Here is a 10,752-nt window from a genome sequence, read left to right as displayed (position 1 = left end):
GAGTCGAGTTCCATGATTTTCATGGGTTGTCTGAATGTTGGGATTTGGCAATTGGCGGGAGCATTATATAATAGTTGTAAGTGCTGACGAGGATAACATTTTTATTTTTAAAGCTTTTGACTAATTCGGGAAATTTATATTCTATTAACTAAATAAGAAGATTCCTTGCCTTTTAAGTTTATTTATTTGATTCTATTTCCTTTTTAGGTGATAAAAAAAGTTTCAATTTCCTTGTTTGTTTGGGATGAAATTGATATGATTGGTGGTAGTTTTGGAAAAATATCAATCTGAATTTGAAGGTCATGGATGATTACACTGGGAACATTACAGGATAGGATCTTGACATTACCGGGGAAGTAATGATTTGAGGCAAATAAAATCTACGAATATTAGCGTATTAACAGTAAAATTAGTAACAGATCATCAGATTTAAATCCAAATAAATGTGTATATCTCTTAGATTTTATCTTAAATATTCAATTATAGATAAACAGAGGTTAATCACACAAATCAGCAAGCATGTCTTACTTGAATTAGAAAAAGTACCAAACTATTATCTTTCTGTTTCAATTTAAATGTCATTGACTCATTATAGAATAAAATTTTTGTTTCATAATAAATGTCATTTATAGTTTTTAATACAAAATTTATTGACTTTATATTTTAATCTATTTTTTATTGGTTAAAATATGGTTAGATGTATTGGTAATAGTATTTTCATTTAGTAAATATACAAAATTAAATATATTTTAATCTGTGTGTCCAAATCTAAAACGATAATTAAAATAAAACGGAATGAGTATATACTAAAAATGCATGAACAGTGTGCAATTATTATGACATTAAACTAGGCTAGATTAACTGCTATGTGATTTTACGGATCTGCCTTGTTGAATTTGAAAGATGCTTGCTACTGAATATATGATCTCTTTCTGTATAGCTCCGAAGGGAACAAAAAATGCCTACAAGATCCCACTCTCCAATTATTGGGTGTCTAGTTGTTTCCGTGGACTCTTATGGTTTGGATACAACCTGGATGGTATCATGTCGCAGTGGTACAAATCCTTCTAGCACATTTAGATAATCCTGGCTTAGATAGATCGATAAAGATAACATTAATAACGAAATGATTTACCCCCAGATATCGCTACGGCATGATACCATCTACGTTCTTTTATGAGATCATTTTTTTCCATACGGTGTATAGATATTTTCTTTGCACTCACTACTTGTGGTTTGGAACTTTGTTGCTACTACTTCTCCTAGTGGTCTTATCCATATCTCTCTTTTTCTTTTTTTGTCACTAGGTATTGTCCATATCTCTAATTTCTTTCTGATGGCGAATTCAGAAGATAATTTACCCGGAGACATAATTAAATAAAATGATATTATATATTTAATATAATAAATTTAAAAAAATATTATTATCACACTTTAATGATGATATAATCAATATAATAAACATTCAAAAGTTCATTGTCTAAGATTATTAAACATGCATTTGATTGTTATTATATAAATAATTGTACCAAAAAATAAAAATGATAGTGGTAAAGAAGAAATAAGTAGTTTTGAATATGAGAAATTGCACCCATAAAATCTAGGAATATTAGCAGTATTAACAGTAAAATTTAGGAATATATGCAGTATTAACGGTAAAATTTAGTAATAAGATCATCACTAAAAAAACCAATATCGACTAAGTAACCAAAGACACACACACTCTCTACTTTTCTGTTTCTATCTCTCTCTAGCATCTCTTTAAAAAACTAACTTTGCTTTTTTTTTGGTTTTTACAAATAAGCCCTTTGAATATTGTCAAATGAGGTTTTGGGGAGGCGAAAATATAACAAGAAGAAAAAATAATTTATGGAAGCATATTCTGCAAAAAGTAAAACAAATTACAAGAACAATAACGATGTTTTAATTTTAGTAAAAAAAGAAAAAAAAATATGTGGCAGATACTTTATACAAAAAAGGAAACGGAACCTAAACCTACAAAACTAAATAACCAATTTTTTAAAAGTATAATTAAATGTATGGGTCAGAGAGTGGACTTCAACGCATGTTAGGGGGTTAATAAATGATATTTACACCAAATGTGCCACTAAATTTAAGTGAACTAGACCCACTAATTTGATTTCTGATCAAATAAATTCAATAAAATAAAATATTAATATATATTAATAAAATAAATTCAAAATATATATTATTATCACACTTGAAATGATGATAATCTCAAAAAAGATAAACATACAAAGTTCATTGTCTAAAATTATTAAACATGCATTTGATTGTTATTATACAAAAAGTTGTACAAAAAAATAAAAAGTAAATAAAAATGATATTGGTAATGAAAAAATAAGTAGTTTTGAATTTTGTCAAGTGAGGTTTGTAGAAGCATATCTGCAAAAAGTAAAACAAATTACAAGAACAGTGAATAATATTTTAGTTTTGGTGAAAAAGGAAAGAAAAACTATATCGCAGATACTTTATACATAAAAGGAAACATAACCTACAAAAACGAAACCAAGTGGTTTTGGCTTAGTGATAAAAGAGTTCCAGCTAGAGCTTATGTCCTAGATTCGGCTGGAGCTTCCGCCCTTGGTTCTCCTTGACCACCCATAGACACGTTAAGTTGCAAGAAAACATGGATTTTTATGGATCTCGTGTGATTAGTCCTTGAGCATAGAAAGCCTTTGAGATCACATAGTAGTTATAAAAAAAGATAACTATAAAAACTAAATAACCAATTTAAAAAAGTAAAATTAAATGTATGGTGAGAGAGTGGACTTAACACATGTTAAGAGGGTCAAAAGAGGATATTTACACCAAATGTGTCATTGAATTCATGTGAACTAGGCATACTAACTTGATTTTCTGATATTTAAAACGCTCAGTGGCAGATTCAGAAAATAATTTAATTGGGGTTATATTTCAAATAAAATGCTATTATATATTTAATATAATAAATTTCAGAAATATATATTATTCACACTTTAAATGATGAAAATCCCAATAAAATAAATATACAAAAGTTCACTGTTTAAAATTATTAAACATGCATATGATTGCTATTATATAATAAATTGTACAAAAATAATAATAATAAAAATGATATTGGTAATGAAGAAATAAGTAGCTTTGAATTTTGTCAAGTGACGTTTTTATGAGGCAAAATATAACAAGAAGAAGAAAAAATAATTTATGTAAGCATATCTGCAAAAGTAAAACAAATTACAAAGACAATCAATAATTGATGTTTTTAATTTTGGTGAAAAAGGAAAGAAAACCTATATGGCTGATACTTTATACAAAAAAATGAAACGTAACCTACAAAAATTAAATAACAAATTTTAAAAGTAAAATTAAATGTAGGGGTCAGAGAGTGGACTTGAACGCATGTAAAGGGGGTCAATAGATGATATTTACACCAAATGTGTCATTGAATTCAGGCGAATTAGGCCTATTAATTTGATTTATGATATTTAATTGATGCAGCTTAGTGACGGATTTAGAAAATAATTTAACGGGGATAATAATTTTTTAAAAATACTATTATATATTTAATATAATAAATTTCAAAATATATATTATTATCACACTTTAAATGATGATATAATCAATAAAAATAAACATACAAAAGTCCATTGCCTGAAATTATTAAACATGCATTTGGATTGTTATTATATAAAAAATGTACCAGAAAAATAAAAAGTAAATAAAAATGATAGTGGTAGTGAAGAAATAAGTAGTTTTGAATTTTTTCAAGTGAAGTTTTGGTGAGGTGGAAAATAACAAGAGGAAAAAATAATTTATTGAAGCATATCTGCAAAAAAAAAAACAAATTACAAGAACAATAAATGATGTTTTAATTTTGGAGAAAAATGAAAGAAAAATACGTGGCAGATGCCCTATAGAAAGAAGGAAACGTAACCTACAAAAACTAAAGAACATATTTTAGAGGATCATTGTTTGTGGTTTTTGGATTATTTTTTTGTTTTTGTTTTTCCAAAAACTATTATTCATCCAATCAAGATTTTTAAAGAATGAATTCCCTAAAAATATAGAAAAACATTCCTGCCATTAGAGTTTACCAATAGGCCAGGGAAGTCTCATGGAAATGCATGTGTACGCCCGTGTTCCTCTTCCTCTTTTTTTCTCACATTCGATATACAATTGCGCGTTATAGCGCATTTCACACGATGGGTTATGCTCTGCACTTCAAACATCACCTCTACTGCTGTCTGTTGTTAGGATATATTTTCTTAAAATTTGTGGTATGTCTCATACAGTCTACTTTCTGACGCAGCTTGGGAGTTGCAGCAACAAAGGCTTTCCCATGTGTTAAGACAATGGGGGGAATTCAGAAGAAGTAACAGTGGTCAGTTGCAGACCTCTACACGTAACTCTCCAAGTTAAATGACCAGGTGTTCATCATTATAAATTCATATAATCTCAAAACAATAAGCATTAAACATGTCCTAACCAAACTTTCCTCTATTGCCATATGTGAAGCCTTAGGAAGCTGACTTTGTTTGTAAAGCTAGGATCCTGCAATAAAATGGATGGTTCCACAGGTTGCAGCACAAAGTTGGTAAAATCTAGGACTGCATTACGCTGCAACAAATGTGTATTACCCAATATCACCAGTGTCATTAGGTACCAAGTAATCATATATATATTCAGAGCCCAAGCCATGTCCAAGTTTGAATAAAAATTCACACTAAACGCACAACTTCTCAGGTATCAAATTGGGTTGGCTGTTAAAGATGGAAAGACAATGCTACATATTTTGCCTTCAATACCAAATGACAAAACTCACTGGTGCCAGACTAACTAATACCATAGACTTACTTTTCTAGCAGCAACAATTCATTTACATGGCTGCTTTTTTCCCTCCTATTGCATATCAGAATACTATACTCACTGGTCTAAGTCACTGCCCAATTACTAGTTAGGGGAGTTGATAAGAAAAAGTTCAGTTAAAATAAAAAAAAACGGCATCTATGAACACAAAAAAAAAAAGTCACCTCACACTGAAACACAATACAATAAGTGAAATGGATATAATATGTATTTTATTTTGGGTGACAGTAAAAAAAACAAAAGGAGAATAAACCACCGACCCACAAAGGGTAGTCATATATCAAAGTGTTATGTACTAATACAATAACATACTTTTCCCTTAGCTGCTGGCAACTCCTACATCTCCATCACTATATATACAAATCTAGAAAGTTAAGAATACAATGCAAAAATTACCAATAGTCTGACTATCACCAGAAAAATAACAACTTAAAATAAACAAACTTAGAAAAACTCCGTGCTTGGGCGGGACTCCGCTACTAGTCTAAGTTAAATATCAGAAATCAAATTAGTTGGTTTATCTAAATTCAATGCCACATTTGGTGTAATTATCCTCTATTAACTTCTCTAACATGCGTTTAAGTCACTCTATGACCATACATTTAATTTGACTTTTTAAAATTGGTTCTTTAGTTTTTGTAAGTTACATTTCTTTTTTTACAAAGCATCTGCCACATAATTATCTTTCCGTTTTCACCAAAACTAAAACATCATTTATTGTTCTCGTAATTTGTTTTACTTTTAGCCAGGGTTTTGAAAACCGGACCGGACCGGCCGGTTGGACCGGTCCAACCGTGAATCGTTAAGTAAACCGAGTCCGGGTTGAGTTAAAACTCGGATTTGAACTAAACCGCCAAAACCGGTTAAAAACCGGCTAAACCGGTGACTCGGGTCAGTGAAAAAAACCGGTTCAACAAATACTTACGTAATTTCATTAGTTTTGAAATAGAAATGGTAACTTCTTAACTGATTCAAGATTCTTAGCGTTTCGTTTGAAAACCATAATAATTTCTTTCCCTTTTCAAGATTGGTAGTACATTTGTTTCCTTCTTTTCGTTATACATATATACTATAAATTATTGTTCATTCATGGTCAATCATTTTATTATAAGTTATATATACACCACTAAAAACAATAGTGATCACGCCTAAAAACAATAGTGATCACGCCTAATTTTTATTTAATAGTTATTTAATTATATTTTCATTTATAATACTAAAGGTTTCTAAATTTATGTATATATATAAAACCCGGTTGAACCGGTTAGACCGATCTGACCAGTCGCCCAATGATAATTCCGAGTCAGTGACCGGTCCGGTTTTCAAAACATTGCTTTTAGCAGATATGCTTCTATAAATTATGTTTTCCTCTTAATATATTTTCGCCTCACCAAAACTTCAATTGACAAAATTTAAAGCTACTTGTTTTTTTCGTTACCACTATCATTTTTATTTACTTTTTTATTTTTTTGGCACAGTTTTTTATATAATAACAATATTCGAAATGAACTTTTGTAGGTTTGTTTTATTGATAATATTATTATTTAAAGTGTGACAATAATATACATTTTTGAAATCTATTATATTAAATATATAATAATATTTTATTCAAATTATGACTATTAAATATTTTCTGAAACAGCCACTGAGAATTACCATCCGGCATCGCTTGTGTTCGTAATAATGCCGTTTTTATACTTCACTTTATGCGTGATGCTATCTTTAGGGTATGGTGATGAATAGTAACATAGCTATCTCTGCGCTGTTAAGAACATTCAACATATATTCATATAAAAGTAAATCTATTGTTTTTTTGGGGCTAACAATATCCCCATGGTCTTTTAAAAAAAAAATGGTGTAACATAAAGATGAAAAGTACCAGGTTATGTTAAAGAATAAAAGAGAGAGAGAGAGAGAGAGAGAGAGAGAGGAGAGAGAGAGAGAGAGAGAGAGAGAGAGAGAGAGAGAGAGAGAGAGAGAGAGAGAGAGAGAGAGAGAGAGAGAGAGAGAGAGAGAGAGAGAGAGAGAGAGAGAGAGAGAGAGAGAGAGAGAGAGAGAGAGAGGAGAGAGAGAGAGAGAGAGAGAGAGAGAGAGAGAGAGAGAGAAGAGAGCGAGAGAGCGAGAGAGAGAGAGAGAGAAGAGAGAGAGAGAGAGAGAAGAGAGAGAGAGAGAGAGAGAGAGAGAGAGAGAGAGAAGAGAGAGAGAGAGAGAGAGAGAGAGCGAGAGCGAGAGAGAGGAGAGAGAGAGAGAGAGAGAGAGAGAGAGAGGAGAGAGAGAGACTCTCTCGAGAGAAGAGGAGAGAGAGGAGAGAGCTAATCTCGCGCTAGAGAGAGAGAGAGAGAGAGAGAGAGAGAGAGAGAGGAGAGAGAGAGAGAGAGAGAGAGAGAGAGCTCCTCTCGAGAGAGCGAGAGAGAGAGAGAGAGAGAGAGAGAGAGAGAGAGAGAGAGAGAGAGAGAGAGAAAGAGAGAGAGAGAGACTCGCAGACGATTTTGGGTAGAGATACATAGAGACACAAAAAAGCAGTTACCCAGTCTTGTTAAGTGTCTCTACCTCTTACTCAACCATTGCTAGACGTACTCTGTCCTGATTCAAGCTCAACTGGAAGGAAACTGTTCTCAAACCTGAAACGAAGAACTCTGGGGGAAACTAGATCCGAAACATATATGGGCTTACGAGAGCTCCTCTTTGTTGAACTTGTTCCAGGCTTCCTGTTCATTGCACATTTTTATGAAGTTAAGCAACAACATCATTCAAACACTCTACTATAAGGCAATTTGCTTAAAGCTGAGTGTAAGCTTTGTGGATCTTTGCAAGATACAAGAAACCAAGATTCCTTCAAATTACTAACAGAGGTTGTGGTCCAGCTACTAAGCTTCTGTCAACTTTTGTATACAATTGACTCCAGAAAGAGAGCTGCTCGTGCAGTCTAGTGAGAAAATACCTTCAAAATGTCGAAAACCTTTTCGGCAATATATTTCTGTTCAAGGGTGGCTCCTTTCTGCTGAACTTTATCGGGATGGACATACAGCGTTGCCTTTCTATAGACTTTCTTGACTGCTGAAGAAGTAATCAAATCTGTTAGAGAAACAGCCTCCCAACCACATCCAGGCCAGAGTACCTGTCATCGTTCAGCCAAAACCAGAACTCTGTGAAATTTGGAGGACCAAAAGAATAAACAGCTGTAGCAGTACATTTTTTTGTAACTTAAAATTATTTAAAAACTCACGATTTGCAAGGAAGATAACAGGGCACGCATGTTTCCTTCTTTTCCAGTTGCCCAACGCTTTATCTCAGCATCAGCAGTCTCAGAAATTCTCTGAAAAGCAAGTTTAACAAGGAAACCATCGTTGGTATTTGGTAATGGTATTTAATTAACACACGAACAAAGAGACTCTAAGTAGATTTAGACAACAAAAGGAAATGTAAAATATTTCAAAAGCAGCATTATCATAGTGAAGATTAACAAATCCAAAAGGTCATTGCCCATAGACAGACAGCATTATCATAATGAAGACTGATAAATTCAAAAAGGTCAATGTACATAGACTAAGACATAAATGTCAAGAAAAGCATAACTTACAGTTCTCTGTTCTTGTTCGATCCGAGATTGATGATCACGGTTGTTCATATCAGCTACAGCTTGTGCCTACATTATCAAAGCCACCAAATAGTGTAAAACCATCTAGAACAAAAACTATGCATCAAGTACAAGCTAAACATTGATGAGCATATAGCAAAATCGAACGTATAATTTCGTTGCAGAATTCACAATAATATCACAAATTTTGAAATGAGAAGGGGTAATTTCAAGCACAAATAAAATTCAACATAGGTTTTAGTACCAGTATTTAACTTAGTTAGATATCATCATAGGCTGCAGACGAGAAAAAGAGTAAGGATTGCACCAGAAGATTCAAAAGAAAATAAAAATGACCAAAACATACCACACGGCTCTTTGTTCTCTGTTCACGATCCCATCTGGCCTTTCTTCGTTCTTCGGTCTCCCCTGGGATTTCCTCAAATTCTTTAAATATAGGAGGATCCTCTGTAAACAGAGAAACATTTCTAAGAAAGCAACCAATTGCTGGAAAAGACATGTTTTCACAAGACATACCTCCAAAAAGCGCAGAAAAGTCATCCACCAGATTTGCTGCTGGAGCAGGAGGCTTCTTTGCACTAGAAACCCCATTAGTCGTCTTTTTTGGGACGTTGACTGCTGGCTTGCGAAGTGCCTTTGCATCAGAAAGAAAGAATAAGGATACACATATAGAACAGATTTTTCTTTATTTGAAAAATGGAATATAGAAACATTTCAAAAGTCGTTCTTACTTCAGTTGCTGTCCGAGATTTGGGCACACTGCTGGAGCGAGGCCCAGAGCTGAAAAAGGAGTCAAGGTCATCAACACCAAACTGTTTCGTCTCTTGAGCTTCTCTATATTTACTAGCAGCGTCAGAGGCCGAGGCACTACGGCGCATGGTACCACCCATGGCAAAGTCGTCAAGTTCGTCTACTGAAGACATCACAGAACTTTTAGCTGTGCAAATAATCCCTCAGACTAATTAGATACCAGTGAAATAAATACTCAACATCAAAGAGACTACTAACCTCTGTTCACTTTTTGCGTTGGTTTAGGGGGAGGCTTGAGCTTTGTAGAAGAATGTGTGGTATTATTAGATGGTTTTTGCCCCTGAGAGCTGACGGAAGCAGCAAATGCATCCAGTGGATCCACGAAGATACCGGAAGAAGAATGTGCGCCGGACATAGATGATTCCAGAACCACAAAAGGGTCAGTATCAACAAAGTTGGATGCCGTAGTCTTGCTGAAAAGTCAACAACAAACAAAAAAACACTAAATAAACGATTTCATCTCCAAAGGTGATCTAAAATTCCAAAATACCAAATCACAAGAGATTAGCACATCCCAAAGATGAGAATCTCATACAAACCTGTGAGAAGTACCAAAACCAAAACCAGGAATCAATTCATCAGAAGCGGATGAATTGTTGAGGTTGAAGGTCTGGGATTTAAGAGCACCAAATCCAGCCAACAAATCATCAACGGGAGGGTATTGATTGGTAGAGGAAGAGAATGATCCAAAAATATCATCATCATTATTGGGAGCGGTGGGCATAGCACCAAACAAGTCATCAGCATGCGCTGAAGATGACGACTTGCTATTCTTATTGTTCATCCCACCGAAAACATCGAAATCACCAGAACTCGCGCCGTTCATGGTAGTAGTAGTCGAGCTCGAGGTGAAGAAAATGTCGTCACCGTTACCAGATACCTTATTGGAAGAAGAAGAAGAAGCGTACGATTTCCAATCGGAAGTGTTGTGAGAACGCTTGGAGGCAGCCATTGGAGCAGATTTGCCTTGGGGCTTGATCCCATAGCGCTCCGTAAGAACACCAAACTCGTCCATTGGATCCGATTGATCTGAGAAATACAGATTCAGTCCGGATCGATCCCGTGAAAATCAGGGATCGTATGATGAAGATGGGAGAGAGGGAATCTCTGAATAGTGGATTAACGGAGAGAATGTAGAAAGATGGAAAGAAAACAATCGTCGTCTCCTTTTTTCTCTCTCTACAAATAAAAATCTGACAAGGAAGGCACCGACGACGACGATGACGATTGATTGATTAACCCACACACACACAAATGAATGGGTTGGTGTGGGGTCCGAGACAGATGGCTTTCCTTTTTTTTAAATTCCCACCTTCCCCTTTTTATATCCCATCCCATACTATTTTCTTCTTTTTTTCAAACACACAAAAAGATCCCACTAAAATAAATCATTTTAATTTTGTAAGTTTTATTTTAGCTTAAATTGTGATTATTGCAGTCACATTACAGAACACATAAATTGGTACACCCTGTCT

The 10,752-nt window shown here is 33.9% G+C and overlaps 1 protein-coding gene across 3 annotated transcripts; it reads right to left on the bottom strand.

Moving 5' to 3' along the window:
• Positions 1-7,300: 7,300 nt before the first annotated feature.
• LOC106350090 (auxilin-related protein 2-like) lies at positions 7,301-10,510 on the bottom strand. 3 transcript variants are annotated; one of them, XM_048782571.1, is made up of 9 exons: positions 9,817-10,510; positions 9,476-9,690; positions 9,199-9,377; positions 8,984-9,101; positions 8,814-8,914; positions 8,450-8,515; positions 8,096-8,185; positions 7,811-7,987; positions 7,301-7,577 (listed from the first exon to the last, which is right to left on the bottom strand). In XM_048782571.1, the coding sequence occupies exons 1-9, from the start codon at positions 10,290-10,292 to the stop codon at positions 7,539-7,541; spliced, it is 1,461 nt and encodes a 486-aa protein (XP_048638528.1). In that variant the 5' UTR covers positions 10,293-10,510; the 3' UTR covers positions 7,301-7,538. The 3 variants fall into 3 exon arrangements, with proteins under 3 accessions (XP_048638528.1, XP_048638527.1, XP_048638526.1); XM_048782570.1 differs by having other exon boundaries at positions 7,302-7,577; positions 9,199-9,380; XM_048782569.1 differs by having other exon boundaries at positions 7,303-7,577; positions 9,199-9,404; positions 9,817-10,509.
• Between the last annotated feature and the right edge of the window lie 242 nt (positions 10,511-10,752).

The sequence above is a fragment of the Brassica napus genome, chromosome A6 (assembly GCF_020379485.1).
Source record: "Brassica napus cultivar Da-Ae chromosome A6, Da-Ae, whole genome shotgun sequence".
Lineage (NCBI taxonomy): Eukaryota > Viridiplantae > Streptophyta > Magnoliopsida > Brassicales > Brassicaceae > Brassica > Brassica napus.
Note: the sequence above shows the minus strand (reverse complement) of the source record. Positions and strands in the feature narration are given on the sequence as shown.

What these genes read in the sequence shown, in the direction of transcription:
- LOC106350090 (XM_048782569.1), bottom strand. Translation starts at nt 10,292, where the DNA reads ATGGACGAGTTTGGTGTTCTTACGGAGCGCTATGGGATCAAGCCCCAA. An exon ending in AGAGAACAAAGAGCCGTGTG is followed by an intron (nt 8,516 to 8,813) that starts GTATGTTTTGGT and finishes TTGATAATGTAG; the next exon opens with GCACAAGCTGTAGCTGATAT. An exon ending in TGTTATCTTCCTTGCAAATC is followed by an intron (nt 7,988 to 8,095) that starts GTGAGTTTTTAA and finishes GAACGATGACAG; the next exon opens with GTACTCTGGCCTGGATGTGG.